Source organism: Sarcophilus harrisii, chromosome 2 (genome assembly GCF_902635505.1).
Source record: "Sarcophilus harrisii chromosome 2, mSarHar1.11, whole genome shotgun sequence".
Taxonomy (NCBI): Eukaryota; Metazoa; Chordata; class Mammalia; order Dasyuromorphia; family Dasyuridae; genus Sarcophilus; species Sarcophilus harrisii.
The window spans coordinates 630550832-630578140 of record NC_045427.1 but is presented as its reverse complement, the minus strand read 5'-3'; the positions used below and the strand labels follow the sequence as shown (position 1 = coordinate 630578140).

The 27309-nt window shown below is 37.6% G+C and overlaps 1 protein-coding gene across 4 annotated transcripts in view; it reads left to right on the top strand.

Annotated features, from left to right (window-relative positions):
- The window catches only part of SCAPER (S-phase cyclin A associated protein in the ER), a 352222-nt gene that overhangs the window by 35912 nt on the left and 289001 nt on the right, over positions 1-27309 (top strand). For all 4 annotated transcript variants that reach the window (XM_031956800.1, XM_031956799.1, XM_031956801.1 and 1 more), the window contains 4 exons: positions 2608-2805; positions 13029-13129; positions 14609-14725; positions 25213-25373. In XM_031956800.1, coding sequence (XP_031812660.1) covers positions 2608-2805; positions 13029-13129; positions 14609-14725; positions 25213-25373 — 577 coding nt within the window. The remainder of the gene's footprint in view (positions 1-2607; positions 2806-13028; positions 13130-14608; positions 14726-25212; positions 25374-27309) is intronic.

Sequence of the window (27309 nt, the reverse complement as noted above, 5' to 3'; positions counted from 1 at the left end):
AGACTAATCTCTACCCTAAGGAGTTTACTATTTTAGATAGATAATACTTAAATAATCTTGTATCAAAAGGAAAGGGGTGAGATTAGTTGGAGAAATGGAGTAGGAACATTAAACTAATACCTGAAGTTCACATTATATAGTAGAGAACATCTCTCAGTAAGACAACTCTAGGTTCTTAACATAGAAGATGAATGAAAAATTTCTATTGGGGTTCTATGTTCCACAAAGAGATAAGGATTGACCGAGACCTACTGGTATTCTGCTTTTCTGTATAGGAAAGAAAAGTTAGAATTCTAGAAGCTTTTTAAATAAAGGGAGAGAGACTTATTTAAGACTGAATATTCTAAGTATACAGACAGTTTTTGTTGAAGTATAAGGAGTAAATTGTGTTGTTGTATATGGAGGCTGTGCAGGTAGGTTCCAAGCCATGTCATGAAGCCCTTTGAAGCAATGATATTTGATCCACAGATGGCAAACTAGTATCATAACTTTGGTGGAGATGAGTATAGATTTTTTTTAGGGGAGAGAGTGCTGTAATGAGGGCAGTGTTTGCTACAGTCATAAATCATAGACTTTTCAAAGTTGAAGATCCTTGGAGATCATCTAATTCAGCCCTTTCATTTTGCAGTTGAGGAAACTGAAGGGCAAGTGATCTTTTGAAGGTCATGTTTTTAGTCATTGGTAGGGCCAAAATTAGAACCCATTTTTCGTGATTTCATTCCTTCATTCTGATTCAGTCATATGATAACAAAGTAAATCTGAACAAGGAGAGAATCATGGACAAATTGAGTAAGTGCTGTATAAGAAAAATTAATGATCTGCCAATTAGTTAGAAATATAAAATAAAGGATAATACTTTGTTGAAATTTGGTCTCCAGACTGGTGAAGTGTGATGAGCCGATAGGATTCTCTACCAGAACAATGAAGTTGGCTGTAAGGGAGCTGGAAAAGAGAAAAAAAAGAACCCATCTCCATCTCAGAGGATTTTGCTTTGGGTTTTTAGTTTTGTTTTTGGTGGCAATGGTTCTAGTTTCTTTGTAGATTCAGTTCTGAAATCAGTAGTACAGTTACAGAAAATTCCCTTGTGGAAAGAGAGTGTTTGTGATGGATGGAAAGCAACATAACACTAATAGCCCAGGGCTGATACACGACATTAAAGGGCATAACATCTGTGGTAGGAGTTCCTGCAAATCCGGCTTTCTTCCAGTAAAGCACCAACTAGCATCGACATTGCCTGTGTGAGAAGTCGTTGTAATGTTAATTCAGCATTATTTTGTATTTAGTGAAGAAATAATAGTTTGGGATTTTTCTTTTAGATAACTCAGTGGTAGTCCTTGTCTTCTTATCTCTCAGATTAATCTTTTTTTTTTTACCCATTAGTCTGTAAAAACTTTCTGAAATTCTGTAAATAGAAGGAGGTGATTTCATTTATAAAAAAGAACTTTTAACCAGATGATTGAGTAATATTCTTTAAACATGTGTAAATACAATTTCAATCCATTATTCAATTATAATTGTCTATCTAGCATTCTTGATTCTAATGATGCTCATAGTTGGTTTTGTTTGTTTGTTTGTTTCTTTCTTTCTTTCCTGTATTCATTGTAGTTATTATTTATTAAGCGGAAAGTAGTTGAGATGAAGTTAGGGAACTGATTATAGCTGTCTGTGTGTCTCTGTGTGTTTGTGTCTCTGTGTCTTCTTAGATTATTGTGAACTCTAAGTTTTAAATTAAAGCAAAGAAATTAGTTTTAATATAGAAAATAGTTGTTATAGGTATCATGGCATTATTGTTTTCATTTGAGCCTCATAGCAGCTCTGAGAGGTAAGTACCATATGTATTAATATCTTTGTTTCACAAATGAGGGCCAGGTTTAAAGAAATTAAGTGGCTTGTCCATGATCATATCACTATTAAATTTATGAAGTGGAATTTAAATCCATATCTCTCTGACTTCTGTTCAACATTTGTGGATAGAAATCTGTGTTGTACTTGGCATATGTTTGTGATTTGTGGGTATAATCACACTGATCAGTCACAGCAAATGCTATTTCCAAGCCCTGTGTGCCTTAGTAGATAATGTTATGAATTGCTATGACCAAAAAATTTACCACATTGTTTTGGGAATGCACCTCTCCACATTTAGCTGGTCTGGTCCTTAGATGTACCAGTCAGCAACCTGGAAGCATTTCTGATATGGTAGGAACTTGCAGAGCTTGTATTACACCAACTGAGCCTTTTGAGAATCCAGCATCATTTACACAGAGTGAGGAATCTTTGGATTTGTATTCCATTTAATGAGGAACCATATGTGTGACTTTATTTTCAGAATATTTTGAACTTTTGAATATGACTTAAATATTCACCAAATAATATTTGAAACAAAATAATGAATTACAAAACTGCCCCTTTTGTTTTATGACAAAAAAAATTTGTTTCATTTAACATATATGATATGTTAATAAGAAAAACATTTTATCTAAATGTGTTTAAATCTGTTAAATGTGTATTACATGAAATTGATATTTCTTGATGATAAAAATTTCTTTCACGTGTGTGTGTGTATATATATATATATATATATATATATATATATTTAATTCTCTTTAGAATGCTACAGTAGACTGTAAAATAACATCATCCTCAGCTGGAGATAAACATTTTGAGAAAAGTCCCACTAAAACAAGACACCCTCGGAAAATTGATCTGAGAGCACGCTATTGGGCGTTCCTTTTTGACAATCTTCGACGAGCAGTAGACGAGATCTATGTTACTTGTGAATCAGATCAGAGTGTGGTGGAGTGTAAGGTAAGGGTCATTAGGAGATCTAATGCTCCATTTTCTATTGTCTTTCCATTATTGGCTTGATGTTTTTGAAACTAATATTGCCAATACTCCAAAGCTGTCCTGTAGCTTACTTTGCCCCTTTACCACTTAAAAAATGTGTGTATCTGTGTCTGTGTGTGTTTGTGTGTGTGTGTCTATGACTGTATGTATGTGTCTGTGAATTTGTGTATGGGTATGTCTGTATTTCTGTCTCTGTGTCTGTATTTGTGTCAGTGTGTATTAGTGCCTCTGTATGTCTATGTATTTGTGTGTCTGTGTGTTATTTGTGTTTGTGTTTCTATGTGTGTGTGTGTTCGTGCATCTCTGTGTGTTTGTGTGTCTGTGTGTTTGTGTATTTGTGTGTCTGTGTGTCTCTGCGTGTTTGTGTCTTTGAGTGTATTTGTGTGTCTCTGTGTTTGTGTATTTGTGTGTCTGTGTCTCGGTGTGTTTGTGTCTCTATATGTGTATTTGTGTGTCTGTGGCTCTGTGTTTGTCCACACCTCTCCTCGTCCCTTCTGGCCGGCACAGTCGGCCCCATGAGGAGCGTGCACCTCCCCCTCCTTGATGTTCCGGTTCTCGCTTGCGGTACCAGGCAGGCCGGCTCTGGTCCGGGCCGGGCACGTTCTCCCTTGGGGCTGCAGGGGGCGCTGGCGGGATTGCTCTCTGGCCACATTCTTTGGTTCCCTGTTTTATGTCTCCATTGGGCCCGCAGCCTCTGGGTTAAGATAGCTATCACTCTTCTCCTTCCCTCTGCTGGGAGAAAAAGTGAGATTGATGGCCAAACATAAACAACGTCTGGGTGGGATGTCATTGTAAGGTGTGCTTTCTAATTTTAGATAACCTTGTGTTTGTAGTGGATATTAAGCAGAGACAAAGCATAAAAATTCAATTGCGTGACCCTTTTAATAAGTATAAATTATACAAGATCTTGCTCTATGATGAATAAAACTATCATAAAAGTTGAGAACAACCAGAACAGTAGATCTTTATGGAAATATTAGAGACAACTGTTCTTTTTACGTTAAACATGGATAAAAAGCTCAACAAACTCTGGAAATCATTATATAGTCTTTGAAATAGGGTCTAAAGTGAACTCACAGCTTATCACAGGAATCTGTTTTTCCTTCTAAATCAAGGACAACCAAATTAGGTTTGAAATTAGTGTATAAATATCAAAAGCAGGTTTCAGTAGCTAACAGTAGCTAAAGGTTTCCAAATTGGTGGCTAGATTTCCATAGTTTTAACGTTTTTAGTACAGAAAATGTTTTGTGTTTAAGAAAAATAGTCTGTTTTGGAGTGTAATTGGATTCTTGACTTTTAAGAAGCTCATCCCCATGATATATATTTGGGTGAACAGCCCCTTATGTTGTACTAGCACTATTTCTGTCTTGGAGAGATTGTTGCAGATGCAAAGTGCGGTGTGGCAGAAGAGAGCAGGTTGGGTATAAACTTGGGAAATAGGGCAGTGTTTTAAGGATCCTACCCCTTCACTTTGGGACAAAAAAATCTTGGCTTCCCCCCTCTCCTGGCTCCATGAGGCCGGGCCCCTGCCCCCCCCCCCCCCCCCCCCCCCCCCGCTTGACTTTTTTTTTTTTCAATTAAAATTTTTTTTTATTTGAAGTTTTGAGTTCCTAATTCCATTCTTCCTTCTCTCCCTCCCTCTCCTTCTTCTTCTGTGAAATGCAATCAAATATAGACTATACATGTGCAATTATGTAAAACGTTTCAAGTTTTTTTTTTTTTTTTTAATGTCAATATTCTTTTGATGCTATGTGGCTACAAATTGTGGGATATCTTTTTCTGTGGAGTGAGTGCCCACATTTATGAAATGAGAGACCCAGTGACAGATTGAAGAATTGAAATTTTTATATAATTGGTAGAAAACCAAATCCATTTTTACATTGAGGAAGTACCATCTTTTTTCAGATTGCATTTGCTTTACCTAGGATTCTGACCAGTCATAGTGAAGTTTTAATGAATACCTTAGAATCCTAGTACCAGAGAAAATTAGGCTGATGACCTAGAAACAATTTAACTCTATCATTTCATTTGGCAGATGAGGGAACCATAAGCCATTGAGAACATTTAACTTGTTAAAGGTCACAGAGCTCTAATAGATGAGCTGGGACTTGAATTCAGGTCCCCAAACTCCATGTCCAGCACTTACTTGTTACCCTAACTCAGTGGATCCTAAGGCTGAACCAAAGTCTAAGATTTTTTATCACCCATCCTTTTCAGATTATTTCTAGTTTTTAGCTCAATGTTTGGCACCTAGTAGGCAGGCGCTCACTTAATGAATGCTCATTAACTGCTTGACTAATTGACTCTTGATTGAGTTTTTGTTATAGTCACCTCATGCTCAATGAAATGGGCCAGTCTATGGCATGGGAAGCAACAGGACCTGGTGGATGGAGTACTACTTGGGTATGAGAAGGCCATAGTGTATCCAGCTGCAGACTTTTGTCAGCTATGTGACCCTGGGCCAATTACTTCAAGTCTCTGAGGCTCCATTTCATTATTTGTAAAGGAGGGGATAATAATACCTTGTCTCAAGCAAATAGTCTGCAGCAATTATTCTGGGTTTTATTTTGGTTCCAAATAAATAAGAAAGCAATACAACTCCTTGTGGAACATTAGGATTCTTTCAGACAAAGTGAACAAAGTATGAACCAAAGAAGAATGTATTTTTGGTGCTCTCAACAGATAAGGAGTTAACATCACAGAGGTTAAATAATTCTTTCTGTGAAAATTAGCCACTGTGATTTTCTTTTGGGAAAATTTCCTCTTTCCCCCTTTTAAAAACAGGGTCTGTAGAAAAATCTTTGTTATTATTCTGAGTACCTCAAAGATGTTTCTTTTGAAGGAACTGAAGCAATTAGCACTAGACAGTAGTAGTAGTAGTAGGCCATTGTCATAGAAAGGATGGCTTTGCCAGCAGTTGCATAGCAAATGAGACAATCTATAGAATTGATTCATCAATAAGTATTTCTTAAGTACCTACTATGTTTTGGTCTTAAGGCCTGAGGATAATGTGAAGATAATCATCCTATAATAATTCTTTCTTTCCTCTTCCTCTCACCAAGTCAAAGTTTCATTCATGAGTGCCTCTTCCAGGCTTCATGTTGCCCTCTTATGACTTCTTTCTCCCTTCAGACCACCCTTAATGTTAAGTTTTAGAAAATATTTTGATTATTTTGTTTTTTATGATCATTTTTTCAATTAAAAAGCATTTTTTCTCCCTCTCACTGCCTCTCCCTTTCATCTGCTTTCCAAAAGAAAGAAAATGTAAACACTTGTAACTCATATATATATTATTAAGTAAAGCATATTCCCTCATTGGCCATGTCCAGAAGCACATGCTTTAGTTTGCATTATGAATTCCTCCTGTCTCTGTCAGGAGGTGGATAGCATGCTTCTTGATTCCTGTAGAATTGTGGTCGGCTGTTGCTTTGGGTTAAAGTTCTCATGTCTTTCGAAGTTGTTTTTCTTCATTATGTTGTTATGGTATAAATGGTTCTCTTGGTTCTAGTCTCTTCTCTCTTCAGCCAGTCACCAAGCATTTATTTAGTGCTTATTGTATGCCAGGCACCTGTGCTAAGTAGTTTTGTAGACAACAAAAGGAGGCAAAAGGTACAACCTGTGAAGGGATCATATTCTAATAGGTGAGAGACAGCAGGCAAACCATTCTCCATATGCAAGGCATATTCATGCCTTGGTGGTTGGCTCAGAGGAAATCATTGGTGCCAAAATGTGCCAAAATTTTGTGATTTGGAAGTTTTTTTTTTCATATAGCTATTAATTGCTTGAATTTCTACCCTTGAGAAGTATCTATTCATTTGTCCATGGCCATTTTGACTATTTATCTTTGAGAAATGGCATTGTTTAAATAGGTTTGAATTATTTTCTTAGATATTTTGGTGGCAAGACCTTTGCTGCAAAGATATTTTTTACTTATTTACCTTTTTCTCTTAATCTTAGCTATATTGGTATTATTTGTGCAAAGAGTTTTTAATTTTATGTAGTCAAAACTGTCCATTTTATTTTCTGTGGTTCTTGATATCCCTAGTTTGGCCTAAATTCTTTGGATCTCAAGATCCAAATGTTAATGTCTCCTTGGTTCCTTCCTAGTTCATAATGTGACCTTTCATATGGAAGTCTTGGGGTTCATCTTGGTTTGTGGTGTGAAGTGTGTGTTGGTCTAAACTTAATTACCGCCAAATTGCTTTTCAGTTTTCCCATCATGTTTTGTCAGATGATGAGGCTCAATTTTTGAACATTAGGTTACTGGATTTGTTTGCTTTTGAATGTTAGGTATATAATTCTCCCCCTCTCTCCCATCCCTGGTTCTGTATCTTAACTGGTACCAAATTGTTTTCATTATCATTGCTTTTTATTGTAGTTTCAAATTTGGTACTTCCTTTTCATTGTTATCCATGAGATTCTTGACCTTCTATTCTTCTAGATGAGTTTTGTTGGGGTTTTTCCCCCTAGCTTTATAAAATATTCTTTAAGTAGTCCGATTAATCTGGCATGGAATAAATAAGGAGTATTGTTATTTTTATATTGATTGGGCCTTCCCATGAACAATGAATATTCCTCAAAATATTTGGATGTCTTTATTTCTGTAAAAAGGTATTTTTAGTTGTGTTGATATAGTTTATGTGTGTTATGGAAAGTGGACTCCCAAGTGTTTCACTGAAGATCCATTTTCTCCCTTGGATTGTACAGGCATTTCTGCTTATAAATTGGCATCTACATTCCTCTAAGGGGCTAGATTATACAAAATTGCACAGTAATTTGTGTTTTAGGCATTATGAGGAAAATTGAATTAAAAATCAGAGTCAAAAACTTCTTTAGTGCCCCCAAAAAGGATAAGGACCTAATTAAAATGGTAGCATGGTTTAATGTCTATCATGTTGTTCATACTTAGATACTACAATAAATAGTGATGACATCTTCAGGCTTAGGCTTCTGCTCAGCTTGCATTCTGGGTCCCCTACTCAGGGCCGGTGAGGAGTGGCCTAGAGTGCACAGATGGGGACCCCAGGGGAAGTTTCTGAGAGAATGTGGAGAGGGAGAAACAACGAGGGCTTGGGACATGGTGTGAGTCTAGAGGAACAGACGGGAGTCAGGCCAGTGAGGGGACAACCATGAGAAAGCTGGGTCACCAAACCCAGGGAAGGCTCCCAAAGGAGAGGACGCTGAGCTGAGAAATCAGGGGGAGGAGAGCTGAGCCGCCTTCTCCAACTCCGTGCAGTCACTCAGAAAGGGGCTGTTTCAGGCCAGTTGGGCGATTGGAAACCGGATGGAGGAGGTTGAGAGGAGAGGAGTTGTGGGGCTGGCCTTTGTTCGCCAAGCATTCACTCTGCCTCTCTTTAGCATGGTCTCGTTGTCTCTACTCCTTTAGGAGACGTTGTTCTCAGTCACCTGTCTTCTTGGCTGCAGCTTTGTCTCAGTCTCACCCTCTAAACACCAAGGTTCCCAGGTCTCTGCCCTGTGCTTGCTTCTCATCTCCCTTTTTATGGTTCTACCTGGCTTCCTGCAGGCTGGCAACATTTCTGCCCTGGTGATTCTCAAGGATGCTTGTCTGCTCTAAGCTCTCTCCTAGCCTCCAGCCCTGCTTCTCCAGCTGCCTTTTAAGTATTTTTAAATGGGTGTCCCCAGAGGCATCTTACAGCTTAACTCATCTCTCTCCCCATCACCCCTTCCCTTTCCAAGCTTCGCTATTATTGTCAGGAATGTCACTCTCCTCTGTCTAGTCACCCAGGCTTGTAAACTTCTCTTCCCCCCAGCTCTCATATTCTACTTATTGCTATGTCCTGTCTGTCTTACCTGCATAATGCCTCTACTACACTGGGCCTCTTTTCTGTCCTGACACTGTCACCACCCTGGTACCAGTGATCATCACCTCATTCTTACTGTAGTAGTCAGCTGGCAGGTCTCTTGTCTATCTGTCACACTGATCTTCCTAAAGTGCAGCTATGACCATGTCACAACCTGGCCCTTTCTTCTACTCTTCTTACACCTTACTGAGCCTTTCTCCCTGCACCCCTTCCCCCTTTCCTCTCCAACAATGTGATCTGGTGACACTTGCTTATTCTCAAATAATGGCTTTGGACATTTTCTCTGGCTGTCCACCATGTCTGGAATGCTCTCCCTTCTTGCCTTCCCTCTTCCTGGTTTCCCTGGATTCCTTCTTCTAACCCCTTTGCCCACCAAATATTGATGTTTTGGTCAGTTTTTAGCTTAAGCAAAATATACAATATGACTCATTTTAACAAACATACATTGCTTATATAGACTGATCAAATGCCTTGCCCTATTACATGTATTATTTGTATAATTAATGTATAATACATTATTTCAAATGTATTTAGAAGCTATTAATTAATAATATTCAAATTCATAAAAAAATTAGTGAATTCCTAATAGCTTTTTTGTCCCTCTATATTTTCTCAAACAACAGATAGAACAACTGATAGAACTACCACTATCACAGGAGGTGGTAGTGATGGGGTCCATAAAGATTTTTTTATATTAAAAAAAGGTTCCTTATATTTGATCAAGTAGCAAACCACTCTTGTTTGTTACTTGGTTCTCGTTAGACAACTTAACATCCCATTGTCCATAGTGGAAATGAAATATATTATTGTTTCTGCATGACTTTGGATTTTTTGTAATTAATCAGTTCAAATTGTAAGGGATTTTAGAAATAAATTAGAATATGCAATGAAATCAAGCACTGCACTGAGATGTTTCCATTAGCAAGCAGGAAAGTCCTAATTCAGGTAACCCATTTATATGTATTGTTAAGACATTTAATACAGTGCCTGTATATAGTATCATAGAACTGTTTTTCATTTAAAAATTGTGGTGCAGTTAAAAATCTTAGTGCCTTAATAAAGACATGGTCTTGCTTGACCTGATCTTCTCATTTGGATGGGAGAGGCCCTTCAGAAGTGTGACTTAAAATGGAATGCATCTGTAATGGACATTTTCTTTCCAAATGGGCCTGAGTTCTGAAAAACTTACTGAAAATTTAGTATGCTCCTACTCATATGCAGGCTTTCTTTTGTTGGGTCCTTGCTTGCGACATGATGAAAGTCTCCTTTGCTCCGGCACCATCAGGCATATCTCACTGCACGTACTACCGTAGGGATGTCCTGGGCCCCAGGGTCTAGGCACCAGTATTGTGTGTCAGGAGGACAAAGGGATGGCGCCAACCAGCCTGCTGTATGCGCCAGTAACTAGAATGAATTACAAACCAATCGAATCCGTTGCAGCCAATTGGTAAACTAATTGGTAATTTTAGCTGTACATCTATATGTCGTTATCTGGATGCCTGTAATGTTGCTTTCAGAGCTACTTTTGTTCAGCTTCATCCTGCTTGACAAAATGGCCTTCATAGCTTTAGGGAGAAAGATGTGCATCAGTGAGTATGGGGCCGCTCCAGCTGCTTGTCTTGTTTGTATTCCCTTGTTCCTAAAACATGACTCGGATTACAGCTGCGTGGTCGTGCTCTGATCCCTTCTGATAATGTTGAGCTAAACATTCCTTAAAATAGGTTGTTTAAGCCATCAGTGTACTTTCTGTGGGCCAACTGTAGCATCAGAAATGCAACTGCTTATATTGTACATTCTTCAGTTTTTAGCAACGAAGAAGTGAAATCAGTAGCAAACTTCCTTAGTATATTATTCTGAATGAAATCTTTCTGATCTCTAATGTGAGTGATTTAAGTGGAATGAATTTAAAGAGCAAAAATTGTATTCATGAAATTGAGAGAAGACTGTCTGTTAAAATACTTAATTTGCTCTTTTCTTGATTGGGTTTGACTTTTATTACCTGTGATTGGCAGGTAATTCCTTTGATAGGAAGAAAACAATGCTTTTTTGTTTTAAGAGAAGTATAACTTTAAATATGAAATAATCTTGTTACAAGAACTAATTTTGAAAATTTTGGTATACATTTATTGCCTTCTTTGTCTTGAGTCTGTACTTCACAGTCTATAAATTAATATGGAATCATAATGAAAATTCAGTGCTGCTGGAAGATGATTAAAAACTGTTCTGAAAGGCATTGGTTTTTGAACCAAATATCAATAATCTTCATAGCTGCTTGATATTTTCCATTGGGAAATGAGAATAATGAGCCTTTTCCAATCGTGAAGAATGGGTGTGTATAACTTAATGGTGAATAAATCCCAAATACCTGCAGCATTCTATGCACTTCATTTCAGCTGTGGCCATTTTCTTTGTGTTCAGTCACATACCTCCTCCTTTAGGAACAGGAGCGGAGACTTCAGTTGAAGGTTCTGTTATCATTTTTCCCCAAATTTTTCTTTGCCACCCATCTATGGATGTATTGCATCCAAGGTATAATTGTTGCCAGATGAACATTACATGGTGTCACACTAGGGTAATTTCAGATTATCTAAAGAAGAGAATTAGAAGTGAAATAACAGTTAATTATAGTTAATTAATTATGGCAGATGTGTGCAATAGAGCACAGGGATCTTGCCTTCTGGGTTATATAAGCTAATTTCAGAAGTATTCCCTGTCAGAGACTTTCATTTTAAATTCCTTCTGTTTTTGGAAATTCATTGACAACCGAGAGGCTGTATTTTAAAGCATAGACTCGTGGAACCCCAGAGTTGGAGGGGACTCAGAATCTCGCCCAGACATTTCCTCTTTAGTCATGATGCAGTGTGCCCTTGGGAGAGGGCTTGGCAGCAGTACATTAGGCCACCATCTCCGTGATGCTTCGCTTCCTTTCCTTGGTCTCAACTGGAAGTCATTTTGTTGGTTGAATTTTTCCTTCCTAAATCTGAGTACTTTAACTAAGCTTCTGTTTTTCTTCTTTCTCTTTGAGACTTGTAAGATCTTATATTCTGTCCTATGGTGGTGTGATGGAAAGAGCTTTTTGAATGAGAAGAAATAAAGATTAAAAATAAAAATCTGCACTTGACTTTCTGTTTTACTAAAATAAAAGAAGTCAGGGCTTCCTGAATAAAAGATGTCCCAATGCCATTTATATTTATTTGGCTCTGTAGTGTTTTTGAGACTAGCCCTAAGTCAATGCATACAAAGACTGAGCTACTTCAGCCAAAGAGCTGTTCATGACAGGGCACTTTGACTGCCAAAGTATGTGGCAGAGTAAATGGTGGTTAAGCTTTGAACCGAAGCTCCCAGGTTGACAGGCACTATCACACAGGACGTCTGTGGCAGAATAAAGACAGGTCTGTCTCCTGACCTCTGACCTCTTTTCAGTTCAAGTAGAGAAATCTCGAGGCCCACAGAGACATTGTGCTCTGCCCAGAGTCCACTTTGTAGGGGAAAGGCTGAGACTGAGGAGGAGAGCTTAAGGACACTCTCTGACTCGCACACCCGACTTACCAGAGATTTCTATCATTTATCTCATTTGAGACTCACTATAAGCCTAGATGGAAATCTGGGTAGGGAACACCTCAGCTCCCAAGTGAAGAGTTCTTTCTCTTGGCTCCAAATTCTCTCTCTCTCCTTCCTTCTACTCCTCCCTATCTATTGAGAAGTCAAAATATTGGATACTCATTATGCATATGAAGTCCTGTAAAACATATTTTCATGATAGCCAATTTACATACAATTGTTAATGGATATTTTATATTCAAATGTAACTGGCAATTTTGTTTTAACCAGTCTAGTTAGTTTTCCAGGTTTCTACTTTCTGAATTGGATGGAGATCAAATTAACTTCTGTGGGATTTTCAATCAAGAATAATGTAATTTAATAATTAGAATCTCTCAAATCTTACTTCAGAAAGTTGTAATTTAAAAATAGTTAATTAGCAATTGGGCCTATGTCAGTGCTTTCCTTCAAGGAGCCATAATTATTGAAGGATCCTACTGAATTCCAGCAAGTATCCCTTTGGACTTGCCCATAGTCATTGTTTGCAGACAAGATCTTTGCCTGCATCCCTTGAGTTTGAATGACCATTTTGAAAGGTTTTAAAACAACAACATTGATATCATATGTTCTCCAAGGTCTTCTTCTGAATATTCCCAATTCCCTATAGCTGCTAAATAGGCAAATTCTGGAAGGATATGTTAGTACCCTGCATGAAAGGATAATACAAAAAAAAAGTTGGTTCCCCAGAAATATGATTTAACAATTGGATCTTCCTTGGATTTCTGTTCTTCTCAAATAAGAAATGTTTTCTTCCCTAATCAGGAGGTACTGATGATGTTGGATAACTACGTAAGAGATTTTAAAGCACTAATTGATTGGATACAGCTTCAAGAAAAATTGGAGAAGGCAGATGCTCAAAGCAGGTAATAATACTCTGGCCTGACACAGTTAGTAATATCATTTTTGGTTGTGAAGGTTTGCAGCTGAACTTGACTCCATATTCTTCTAAGATGGCACACTAGGATCTAAGACATGAACCTCTAAGCATTCTGAAAATTTCTAGCTAGAAATTCTGGAAACCTTCTAATATGGTGTCATATCATCTAGACTTCAGTGCTGAGGGAAGACTTTTCAGTATAATATCCTTTCCATTTATTTGACAGATGGGATGTATTACTAATTGTAAAAATGAGAATAGGATAGTGAGTGGCTTGTAGAAATCCAGGTCAGAAAAAGCCTATCTGATTGAGAGTGGAGGACCAGATATTCTCTTAATTGCCATAGTCATGATTCCCTAGGCATGCTGTAATAGAGGCAAAGGAGATACCATGTGTAAAACATATCGCAAATCATAAAGCAATCTATAGATGCTAGTTCTTAGCTATTACTAGGAATAGATCTGCCTTAGAACATGAGACCAGACATCTGTTTTTCAGGAGTATCATGCTAAACTTCCTGTTGAGCAGAATTTGTTGGGAGCCATTTAATATTTCATTTTTCCCCAGTAAAACTTTGAGTTCCAAATTCTCTCCCTTCCTTTTTCCCTGCTCTTTCATTGAGAAGGCAAGCAATTTGATACAGGTTATACATGTGTAGTCACGCAAAACAGTTTTCCATAAGAATCATTTGTGAAATAAAACATAGGCAAAGCTCCATATCCCCCCCCCAAAAAAAAAACAAAACTCAAAAAAAATAAAGTTATAAAAGTATACTTCAATCTGTATTCAGAGACATCTTCATTTCTTTGGGTATTGGATAGCATTTTTCATCATGAGTCCTTTAGAGTTGTCTCAGATCATTGTGTTGCTGAGAATAACTATCATTCACAGCTGATCATTTTGCAGTTACTCTGTACACAGTACATGTCATTTTGCATCAGCTCATGGAAGTATTTCCAGGTTTTTCTGAGAGTATCCTGCTCATCATTTCTTAGAGTATAATAGCATTCCATCATAATCACATACCACAATTTTTTTTTCTTAAATGTATTTATTTAAAACTTAAATACAAAATAGAAAACAAAAAATAGAAAAAGAAAAAAAACATTGTCACATGCTCAGTAGAATATGAGACAATTCAAAACATTGAACAATGAATTTCTTCTTCAAGAAAATATATGTAATAAATGCTACATATTGTATTCAGGATTGTTCATCTTTGCTTCTTTGTAGGTTTTCTTCTGTTTAGGGTTGTGCACTTTCTGTTTTACATAGCATAATTTGTTTAGCCATTCCCCAATTGATGGGCATCCCTTCAGTTTCCAATTCTTTGCCACCAAACAGCAACTTGAGCATCATTTCAGAGATAGTTTAAATTATGGTCATATTTTGACCTATGAAAATATAGCTAAAATATTACATTTTCATTTTTAATGCATTAATTAAGTTTTTCTCGAATTGCAGACCCACTTCATTGGCATGGGAAGTAAAGAAAATGTCTCCAGGACGTCATGTAATTCCCAGCCCATCAACAGATAGAATCAATGTCACGTCAAATGCTCGAAGAAGCTTAAATTTTGGGTAAGATGGAAAGAATCTTTCAAAACTGTGAGGATCTATTCCTGGGCATCCTACACGATGAATTCATGTGTCCTCCCAATGTGCCAGATGCTTTGTTTTTGTTGGATTAGCATTAAAAAATGTAGATCACTCAAGGTAGCAGTCTCCAGCCTCGTTCTGAAATTATTTCCAGGGCCTCTCTTTTACTGGACATTCATGTTCTATACAAGTTTTCATTATTAACATAATACTGCCTGTCTCTGCTAACTGTTCCCTTTCCCTTGCCCTTTATGCTATCTGTAATTTTACTTTTTCTGAGGTTGTAATGTTCCATGGAGGGAAGGGAATAAGCATTTATTACGTTTTACTCTGTGCCAAGCATTGTACTAAGCACTTTACAAATATTACCTTGCTTGTTGTTCACAACAACAATTTAGGTAGAGAATGTTATTATTCCCATTTTATGGATGTGTGGCAACTGAGGCAAACAGAGGATTAATGACTTGCTTAGGTCCACAGCTAGTAAATACCTGAGGCTATATTTGAATTGGTTTTCCCAATTTTAATCCATTGTTCTATCCATAGCATCACTTAACTTCCCCATGCGTGAGTAAAACATTTATTATATTCATATTTTTTAATATTTTATATATTTTTATTGATGAATTATTTTTTATTTTATTAAAGAAAATAATTTTAAAAAGACAGACAGCAAAGAAAGGCAAACATAACATAACATAACTAAACAATACATTGTCATGCCCAGCAGAACATCAGGGAGGATTCAAAATATATAACAAATTACCAGTTCAAGAAAGATATAACAATAGAAGAAATTATATTCATGAGTGTCCCTCTTTTCATTTCCTTTTAGGTTGTTCTTTTGTTCTCTGCTATGTACTTTTTTTTACTTTATTCTTTTTTTCCCCCTTTCATTCCCCCCACCTCCGCCAAGTAGGCTATAGTTAAGTAAGGATACGTTTATGTATATACATATATACATATATACATGGATGTGCGCCAACACACACAGAGATACTGTCCTTGTCCCTAACTCTTTGCTTTAATCCTGCTTCTTAACTTGCCTTGCTACTATTTAACCTCCCCCCGACTCATGGGATCCCTCCTTTGTCTTCTTCCTTCACCCTTTGCTTTCTCCTCCATCCATCCTTCCCCCACTTCTTTCTTTATAGATTTTGAAGAGTGCTATAATGCTTCATAGTATATATAATATTGCCTATTTAACCCATTCCTGATTAGAGTAGATTTTCAGAACCAAGGGCCCCCTCTCCCCTCTAATGTCTCTGTGTCTGTTCTTCCTCTGCACCTCATTTATATAACATAATTAGTATTTTACCTTAATTCTGCCTCAGTCTCTCTTTTGAGCTATCCATTTGCTGATGTCAGTCTTAAACATATGGAATATATTTCCATGTAAAAAACATAAACAATTTGTCCATGTTGAGTTCCTTGAAATTGATCTTTGATATTGACTCTTATATGTTAAATTGTCTATTGAGTTCAGGTTTGTTTGAAAGAAAGTCCTAAAAATCTGCAAGTTTGTTGAATGCCCATTTTTTTTTCATTTAATATTATAGAAAATTTTACTGGATATGATTTTTTTGGCCATAGGCCTACTTTTTTTGGTTGCCAATTGATATTATTCCAGAACCTGAGGTCTTTTATTGTGGTGGTTTAGTCCTATACAATTTTAATTGTAGGTCCAGCATATTTGAATTGTTTTGTTTTGTTTTGTTTTTCTTATTTCTTGCAAAATTTTCTCTTTGATCTGAGGGTTTCAAAATTTGGCAATAATACTCCTATGTATTTTCTACATAGGAGCTCTTTGAAGCGGTGATCAGTGGATTCTTTTTTTCTATTTCTACTTTCTCCTCACTCCAGGACAGTTTTCTTGGATTATTTCTTGCATTATTGTGTCAAGGTTCTTTTTTTTTTTTTTTTTTTTGGCTATAGTTTTCAGATAGTCCAATTATTTTTATATTTTCTCTTCTTGATCTGTTCTCTAGATCTATTATTTTTCTTATGTTTCACATTATGTTCTATTTTTTTCACTCTTTATATTCTATTTTGCTATTTCTTGGTCTCTTATAGCTTCATTGGTTTCCCCTTGCCAATTCTAATTTTCAAAGAATTATTTTCTTCTCTAAGACTGTATCTCCTTTCCTGGTTGTTTACACTTTTATTTTCATAATCTTCTTGTTTTTCTTGAATGACTTTTATTTTTATTTTTTCCTCAGTGTGTCTCACTTAAATTTTCTTTTTTTTTTTTTTTTTTTTTTTTTTTTTTCTGTAAATTCTTTCTGGGCAGGGAGCCATTTCATATTACTTTTTGGGGTAGAAGAAATATTTTTTTACTTCAGTATCTTCTGAAGGTGAACTCTGGTCTTCCCTAATCCCATGATAAATTTCTATGGTTGGGTTCTTTCTTCTTTGCCAATTCAGTTTTTTTTAATGAGAAGTATTAGTGTAAGCACTTCTAATTCTGGGTTTGGGGAGATGGTCCCTCTTGGCTACACACTTCAGCTCTCCCCTCTGACCCTTCTGCCCCAGATCAGTACTTAGTCCATCATTGGACAGGACTATCTCTATGGTTCCACCTCTCATCAAATTTTGCATTGTTTTTGCACCATCAATCAAGCCAACAGCATTTACTACATTGTTCTAAGCGCTGGGGACACAAAGAAAGGCAAGATGTGGCCCTTGCTCTCAGGAAGCTCGTGATGAGGGAGACAGCATACAGCAGCCAAGCACGAGCGGAGAGAGACAGGACAGTCTGGGGCTCATCAACCCAGAGGGTGGCGGCATTCAGGGCTGTCAGGAAAGCTTCCTGTAGAAGGTGAGACTTAGCTGGAGCTGCATGAAGTCAGGGAAGCCAGGAGGCAGAGAGTTCTGGGCAAACATTTTATACTTGATCCCGGGAATCTTGGAAAGCCCCAAGAGTTATTGGAGGTGGGGCAGGGAAAGTGATACTGACCTTTAGGACATTGCCATTTAGTCAGCAGAGTGGGAGTTGGTCTTGAGTGATTTGAGATTCAGAGATGAACCAGAAGATTATTTCTCTAATTGAGGATCAGGACCAGGGTGGTGACAATGTTGGGAGAGAGAAGGGAGCAAATTTGAGAGAGATTAAAAAGGTAAAATCAATAGTACTTGGCAATTGATTGGATATGCAGGAGAGAGTAAGAAGTTGAGAATGACGGCTAGGTTGTGAGCCTGTGTGACTGAGAGGAAAAGGGTCAGATTTGGGGGGAAAGAGCTGGGCTTAGAATAGAGAAGCTCTGAATGCAAATCTAGCCTCTGGTAGTTACTCTCCAGGTGACCCTAGACAAAACCTCTGTTTGCCTCAGTTTCCTCAACCATAAAATGGAGATGATAACAGCCCCATTTTTCAGGGTTGTGTTGTGAGGATTAAATGAGGTAATATTTCTAAAATACTTAGCACCGTACCTGCCATGTAGGTAGTGCCCTTTATCTCGCCCTCATTTATTAAGCACCTGCTGTGTGCTAGGCACTGGGACAAGCACCCTCCTCCCACCCAGCAGCATCCTCATTTCCAGCTTCCTTTTTGTTTTCTTCATGGGAGTTCTTAGTTCTTGTGTGCTCTATTCTAAGAAAGATGCAGAGGAGAACAAGAAAGTGCAGGAGTCAGTAATTGCTGCCTTGTTTATTTTAGGAACCGCCCCCCCTTTCCCTGCCCCGCCCCCCAGTATTTTATGTGCTCTTTATTGGTTTTTCCACATCACAGTCATTTCTGTTTATGCCTCCGCCTCTCGATTAACCCTTCCTTGCTGCAAAGACTGTGACTGACAGGGGGGATGGCTCCATTGTCCCCTCATTCTCCATCAGCTTCATCTTCTACTACCCCAGAACCAGTTCCTTGCACAGAACATTGAATCCAGACATGGAGGTTTCATGATCCTAACCGATGAGCATCCATGAGTTGTCATGTGAATGTCATCTGAGTGCTCCCTCCCTGTGGCCTGGCCTTGGGGTTCTCATTTTCTCCTCAGTTACTTTTCAGAGTTGTAGGAGGTGTTTGATGCATGCTGCCTTCTGCCTGGAAGAGTTTGCCAATGGGCTTGTGTTCTCTCAGTGTGACCTTTGTTAGTGCTTCTGTGTCTCAGTTATTGAAGAGGATTATGTGTTTGCTTAAATGATTTTTGGTATTTATATGTGTGTTTACACACATATGTGATATTTGTATTTTTATATGAGAGAGATAGAATCAGTCCCTGCCTTTACTTTTTTATATTTCCTTTTGCCATCTTATTATTATTGGGGACTGACAGCTCATTGAAAAAGGATGGGTTGTAGTTTATATATTCTGTTTTGCCTAATATATTTAATTCATTTTAGCTTATTTTAAATTTGGTATGCATCTTGACCTTTGTCATAACCATGACATGCTTTGTTTCATGGGTCATTTTAGCTAAGAAACAATAATTTACCCATTACTTGGTAGCCAAATTTCTGGTTATAAACTTTTTAATACTCAGGCTAACTCTTAAATAGCAAGCATGGAGTCTATTAATGGACTCTTATTTGAAGCCTTTCTTCTTTGGAAAATTTGCCAGAGATTGACATAGTATTTGAGAACTAAGACTAATTGCAAGTCATATTTTGGTGTGGGAGTAGGACTTTAGGTGTGGGAGACTTTAGTAGTTTAAAATAATTTCTTTAAAGGAAATGGGAGACCTGAATAATAATAATTATTATTAATATTATTATTTTGTTAAATATATTTTATTTTAAAATAAATTTATTATTATTTTTTTATTGCTGAGGCAATTGGGATTAAGTGACTTCCCCAAGGTCACACAATTAGAAAGTGTTAAGTGTCTAAGGTCAAATTTGAACTCGGCTCCTCCTGACTTCAGGTTTGGTGCTCTATCCACTGGGCCACCTAGCTGCCCCATGAATAATTATTTTATAGAAGAGTTGAGAAATCTGCACTGAATGTATAATTCCAGCTTTGTAACAGACATACCTAGCAAAGCTGAGACAGTTTCCTGGACAGAATATTATTTAAGAAGTATTTATTTACTGTGGTGAGGTTTTGTAAGAGTGCTTGTCATTAAATGATCAAAACAGTCATTTAAATTTTCATTGTAAAATAGGTACTTCAAATGGCCCTTCATGATTACCAGGTTGCACTTTAAATTGTGTTTTTAAGGGTTTCCTTGTTTGGATTGAATCAGTGTTAAGAGCCGTTCTTCACAAGAGGTGGGACATAGATTTGTTTTGTTGTTACAATACAAATTCTTCTGGTTTCTGTTTTGAGCAATTACATTGATATTTGTATTGGGAAAATAATTGTCTCTTAGACATCACAAGTTTAATTATAATCACTAGAATAGGAAAGAAGTGAAATGAACAAATGCAAGTCATGTCTGTTCTTTTTGCTTCTGTTACTGTCTCTTAGCTTACTAACTAGCCTTGCTACTTCCTTCTCCAGTCCTCAGGTTCAGAGCCGTGTTGTCCTGGTGGAGCACAGCACAATATGGCTTGTACTACTGATTGGGCTTCCTTGTTCTGGCTCCGTCCTCTCCCTACCCCTCCTACTCTGGGCACAGGAACCAAATCCTTGCCAGCCTGTGGATATCGCAGACTCTCCTCCTGGGCCCCTTTATCTTTTGTAGTTGTGTCTTCTTCCCTTCTAATTATTTTTTAGAAAGAGGGCTTTTGAACCCAGAAAAAGCAGCCCCACATGGTTCTCAGAGGTTCTCGGATTCCTCAGGAAAAGACAGGCCAAACTTGCATCATTTCCTGTTCTCCCAGGATTGCTGACCCCATAGTTCAGGGGAATCCCAGAGCAGTATTATGCCTGGCCTTTGTCAGCGCATCTGGCACAGTCACTCGGTGCTGTTCCACAAGCATTTATTAAGTCTCTCCTAGGGGAACACTTTGCTCTCCAAGGAGCTTATACTCTATACAGAGAAGGAAATGCAAAAAATACGCAAACCACATGGAAAGCTATTTTAAGATGGGGAGGCACGAATAATGGGGAAAGGTCCAGTAAGGCCTCCTAGATGGGGCACTCTTGAGCTGCATCTTGCAGGGGGCTGGTGATTCCTGGAGGTGGAGATGTGAAGGGGATGCCTTCTAGGTATTCTGGACAGTCCCTATAAAGGTACGGAGGACAAGGTTGTATGAGAAGCAACAGAGGCTAATTTGACTAAGACATGGTTGATGAGGTAAAAAATATGTAATCACCCTAGAAATACTTGCATTTATAGTACTTTAAGGTTTGTAAAGTGTTTACAGTTATTATATCTTATCCTCTCAACAACCCTGGAAGATAGATGCTCTTCTACACACATTTTACAGCTGAGGAAACTCAATCAGAGAGGGGTAAACTGACTTGCTCAGAGTCTCACATCTAGGAAGTGTCTGAGACTGGATTTGAATTCAGGCCTTCTTGATTCCAGGTCTAGACCTCTATCCACTGAACCCCCTAGCTGCCTGTAAAGGGGGTCCTGTTTTATCCTAGAGGCAGTACAGAAACTTTTTTTTTTTTTTTTTTTTTTTTTTTTTTTTTTTAGCAGGGACTCATATAGTTAGGACTTGTGTTTTAGGAATAACAGTTTAGTAGAATGGATTGGAGAGGTTGAAGCACTAGCTGTAGGGAGAGGAAGGTGGAAATAATTGTTAGTTGTCTAGGTAAGAGTTGCTGAGAGTGAGCTCAGCTGCATGAGTAGAAATTAAAGGACAAATTAAAAAATAAAAACATGATAGTAGATTTGACAGGACTTGTTAGCTAATAGGAAACGAACAGTTGGTGAATGGTAACAAAGAGTGGAGGGTAACTTCAAAGTCATTGCCTTTATCAAGTGTATTCTGTGTACCACGGTTTAGGGTAATAAGTACAAGTTTAAACCTGGGTGAGTGGAAGGAGAGAGTCTCTGCCAGCAGTTGAGCAGTTAGGGGGAGGAGCAGTTTGTGTATGATGTGTTTGAGATACATGTATGAGGCTGAAGAATGGATAGAGAGCTCTGGGAGTTCTCTGATATTACCTAAAATAGTATAGAGAGAGGAGGGAAAGGCTGCAATCAGAGCCTTGGGACTTCCCATACAGAGTGGGCGGATATAAGGGGTCTGCTTTCCTCCCCTCTGTCTTGCAGAATCTTTCTTCTTCCCTGCTGAACTCTTCTACTGGTGTTCCAAGGGATGAAAGAAACTCTTCTCATGTGCCGAGTACTACATTGAGCATAGAAATAAATGACATGGTCTCTGGAAGGTTGGGAATGTCTGGAAGTCCTATGAATTTAGGCACAGAGTTAAAAGCAAAGTCCTTAGGTATTAGGAGCAGATCAGATGATAATGCCTGGGAATGTGGAAGGCCCAGGGGTAGGCACAGGGTCAAGCCAGGAGGATCTTGGGTCTTCTCCCATTTTATATCTGCTTTTTTATTTTGTATTTGTATTTGCTTATTTATGTATGTGGTTCTTTCCACCTTAAATACAATGACTTGGTTTCCTGATGTATAAAATGGGGGAATAGTGGGTTCATCATTATGAACCTCTAAGGGACCCTCATGGTTTTATATCTGTGATCTTCTGACCTTGTAGTAAGTCTGCACTATACTATCAGTTCTGTTCAGTTTGACATTGGGTTAATTATATCAAGCTTTGAAACATTAAAAAGCCCCTTAACTAGGATTCAGAATTACTCAAGATAATTTGGCCTAACTGTATATAAGAAAAACCAAATGGATGAAGATTGTCTGAATATTGCATCAATTATACTGTACAGTTCAATAGATAACTTTGTCCATTAACTTATCTATTTGGTGGAGAAAATTCAAATGGACAGAAAACCAGGCCTGGAATTAAAGGCAAAGAATGAATTTAGGTTACATTTCTTTGGGGAAAGTACACACACACACATACATATATACATATATATGTATGTATGTAGGCATGTAACGACCTTACAAACAGAAGTTGCTCTTTCTTTCTTTGGCTAGGGATGTATAGTTTTGAGTCAGAGAATAATGCAGTCTCCAGAGAGATGAAATTGAGTATCATTTGAAGGCAGCTTGTGGCCACCTGCAGATAAGGAGTTGTACAATAACAGTCGTGTTTGAGAATGTCATTGGATAATTGTATGACCAAGGATACCAGTGGGAAGGCAGTGTAATCCATTAACATTTGGCAGTGGTAAGGCTCCTGTAGGATGAATTGGAGAGTTTGAAGCACTAGATACAGGGAGAGGAAGGTGGAAATAATTGTTAATTGTCCAGGTAAGAGTTGCTGAGAGTCTGAGCGCAGCTGCATGAGTCGAAATTAAGGGACAAATTAAAAAAAAAAAAAAAAAAAAAACATGATGGTAGATTTGACAGGACTCTTCAGCTAATAGGAAATGAACAATTGGTAAATGGGAATGAAGAGTGGAGGGTGACTTCAAAGTCATTGCCTTTATCAAGTGTATTCTCTGTACCAAGATTTAGGGTAATAAGCATGAGTTTAAACCTAGTGCGTTGAGTACACCCCCCACGAGGAATTTTTAGTAAATGCAGAAGAGGGTCACATAAGGTGACTTGGTATGGATGGACTGTGGGCCACATGATTGTAGGGAATGCCTGCCTTGATGAAGTCTCATGGCCATCAAAATGCTGGAATGTAAGTACTAAGAGACATTAGACTTATTTTGTTTGTCTCCAGAAGACAGACCCAGAAACATGGTCATATTTTTTCTAGAGGCAGAGGTTAGTTGAGTATAATGAACTTCCCCGAATATAGAGCAGTCCCAGAGGGGATGATTTGCCCTTACATGCACTGGATTCTTTATTGCAATGGGCCTTCAAGAAGAGGCTTTTTCTGACTTCTTATTGGAGACCTTGTAGTGCAAATTCTTGCTCATGGTTGAGCTGGACTCAGTGACCCCTTCCAACTCTAAGATTTAGTGACTCTATCACTCTTCTTCCTTTCCATTCTCTACTTTTTAAAATCCTGTTCTTCCATCAGTGCTTGGTTGCTCCTAGAAGTATTCCAGGATCCTTCCTCGTTTTCCTGGCTATTAGTTACTAGTTACACAGATTTCTCTGCCTGGGAGCAGGTCACCTAGCCTAGTCTCTCCCTGAGCAGCCATTTGCTCCACAACACCACAAAGAGGTGGTCATCTAGGCCCTCTTTAGCCCATTTAGCTTTTAGATACCTTTCTTAGGTCAAACTGAACTCTTCCTCTGAAACTTCTATTTCTTGCTCTCTGTCTAGAATCATCGGTTGGGCCCAAACAGAATAAATCATATCCCCTACTACATGTTCACATTCCCAGTTCTTGAAGACAGTTAATATCTTCTCTCTTCCTTGAGTCTTTTCTAGCCACCCTCCCTAATCTCTCCACCTGTCCTCTTTTATTATGTTCTCAGTGAACCTTCTTCTTCTGGTTTTCAACCTCTCACTACTGCTAACCGAAAGGGTGTAACTAGAGGGAAATGTTTCCTTGATTAACAACTGAGATACATAAACTCTCCAGCCAGATCGACCTTCAGAGAGATTCCAGTCTACACCAGACCCGAGCAGCAATCTCCTTTACAGCATCCACAATGGTCAGTGGATTTTACCAGTGATGAGTAACTCATGCCCTATAAAGGTGTTTCATTCCTTTTAGAGAGAGCTTTTTTGTTAGGATGTCATACCATATATTGAGCAGAAATCTGTTTCTCTGCAGTTTCTTCCTGTTATTTCTGGTGCTGTCCTGAGGGCCAAGCAGAAAAGGTCTGGACGCTTGTTTTCCTGATAATCCTTTAACTATTCCCAAGGTCTTGATCACAATTCCCTAAGTCTTCTGTTCTTTCCCTGTTCTTTCAGTGGTTTCTGGGATGGCATGATTTCTGGTCCCATAATTGTCTTGGTCACTCCTCTGTGAAGAACTCTTCCATTTGGGTTGTTTCCTGGTTTATAACTAAACTAAGGGACCTAGAATGGATTACATCTGATGTTCTTTCTAGGTGCACATCCTATGATTTTTCCATCTTTCACATTCTTGCAAAGGTTTGTTTTTATTTCTTTAGTGTATTTACATTTTATTTTACATTATAGTTAGGTTTATCTCTAGATTTCTCAAAGAGACTGTGGCTCTTTTAACATTATCAAACACTTGTATGTTTAAGTGAATGAATGAATGAAAAAATAAAGAAAAAAATTATCTTAAATGTGTATATAGACTAACTTCACTTTAGAGCTTAACTATATTGTGGGGATTAGGTTTTTTTGTTGGCATCCATGCACTGCCAGTGCATTGAATTATGTAGTAGTATAGCTTTCTTCAACAAAGGAAACCATAACACATTACCCTTGTTCCTTCTTCCCAAAACTCAAATGGAATTTTACTATACGTGTTTTTTAAAAAATTAACAACCAACTAAGAGAATAGGTGGTGCATACTTGACAAAATCTACTATGATTTTTTTCCCATTTGTCTTAGGAACTTTAAAAATCAGTACTCTTCTATATAAATTCTTACTCTAATCATTGTTTCTCTAGGGTTCCATCTGGGGCAATTACTGCCACTCGGCTGGCTCCAGCAGGTGTAAGTTGGGCCGACAAAGTGAAAGCGAACCATTCAGTGACTGCTACACCTCCAAATACAGCACCTGCACAAAGCTGCCCACCTGTCTCAGTGCAGAAGTCCTCTCGGAGAAATGGTAAGTGATGTAGGATTTGATATATGATCTCTTTATACTTGGTATTCACACACACAACTGTCTACATAGTAGCCTTCACTAAAATGGTAAAAACTAGCTAAGGAATACAAGCATAATTTATTTTCAGTGTTTTAGGAATGCCTAACAGTTTATTCTAGTTCCAGACAAGCTATACAAAGCTCTAAGTAGAATGATTTCTTTTATCAGCTCAAAATTCCTTTAGGATTTTCATTCTAAATTTAAAAATGTAAGCTAGTCAAGTCAGAAGGCAGCATATTCATTTACATATTAGATCTAAGGAAAAATATATGATGTTGGTTAATATTTTGGTTTAATAAAAATATTCTTTTAAATATCTGTTTTCTTCATGTCATCAGTATTATCGAAGAGTACAAATAAATTGAAGTGTTATTGTCACTTTTCAAAAGGAATTTGATTCCAGAAAGATTTTTAGTGAAATATTTTCTAAAAGTTTAAGATCTGTTTTTACAGATTTTTTTCAAGCAGTTGCTTGGGAACTTAGAGTGGTATTGAAGAGGTGATAATGGATACCTCATTCTTCCTGTAGGAAATGAGCATTTTTTCATCTTTGCTTTTTGTGTGAAGAGTCCATTGGACACAGAGGTAGCTCAAATCTTTTGGAACTGGAAATAATTTCCCCTGGAAATAGCAAAAGAATTGCTATCTCTGCCTCTTAGCTGTGTCTGGAATTGTTTTTGTTAGGGGCCAGGTATGTCCTGAGATTTCCTGGGTCCTCCTCCATTATATTTCATTGCTTTTTCCACAATGACTGAACTCTGTAAAACAGAGACAAAGAAAACAAAGTTATGTAAAGAAAAGATCTCGGTAATTGTAAACTTAAAAGCTTTCTCTTCAGGTACAGATTACCGCCCCTTCATGCTCCTAAAAGATGGTCTGCCTCCTTGTTGTGACCAAGACAGTTCATCAGCGGGTCACCAGCCCCAAAGGATTAGTCCCTCCAAACTTTGACTGGCTGGTCCTTTCATGAAACAAAAGCTCTCTCCAGGCCCTCATAATCATGGAATTCATATGGGGATAGGATCTGCCTGAGCTTGTGGTCCTGTCATCATTGCCCTGAAGTCAAGGTCACCTCTGGGTCAAAATGGGCCATTGCAAAGGACTTCACTGTAGACTAGCATCTTTATTTTTGAAAAGCCATCACGAATCAATTGATGGAAACCAAGTAATGGCTATCTTGCTATACATTATTCTAATTTCCATGATTAACAAGCCCAGCAGATGGAGAGGAAATGATAGATATAATTTTATTTAATGTTAATTATTGTCAAGATTATTGTCAAACATTCATTAATAAATGATTAAAAATAACACAAGTAACTAGAAGGGTAGATCCAATGAAATCTTTGGACTTTTTCTGGGGTTAGGACAAAGACTTAGTAAGCAATCTTTTGGCAGTCTTATTCTTAGATTTAAAAAGAACCTTGAATGACATCATATAGTTTATATCTTGTTAAAAGTTCTCTATTAACAACCCTGATGACTGTAGTTCAAAGATGAAGACAGTTATTCCTGTTTTAATATAACTTGGCATAAAATCTTACTGCTTTTGTATATATTTTGAGCTGATCCCATCATTTTAAACTTCGAAAAATAAGCTTTATTGAGTGCTCTTTAAAACAACCTTAATTTATTTAAGATGTAAACATTTACAAGTATATTTATAATCTTGCTGTTGTTAATACTACTTAAAAGAAATACATATTTTCTTTCTATTTTCAAAAGGTTTAAATTTTATTTTATTTTTGTTTTATTTTTATTATTATAGCTTTCTATTAACAGAACATATGCACAGATACTTTTTCAACATTGACCCTTGCAAATACTTCTGTTCCAGTTTTTCCCCTCCTTCCCTCCACCTCCTTCCCTAGATGGCAGGAAGTCTCATACATGTTAA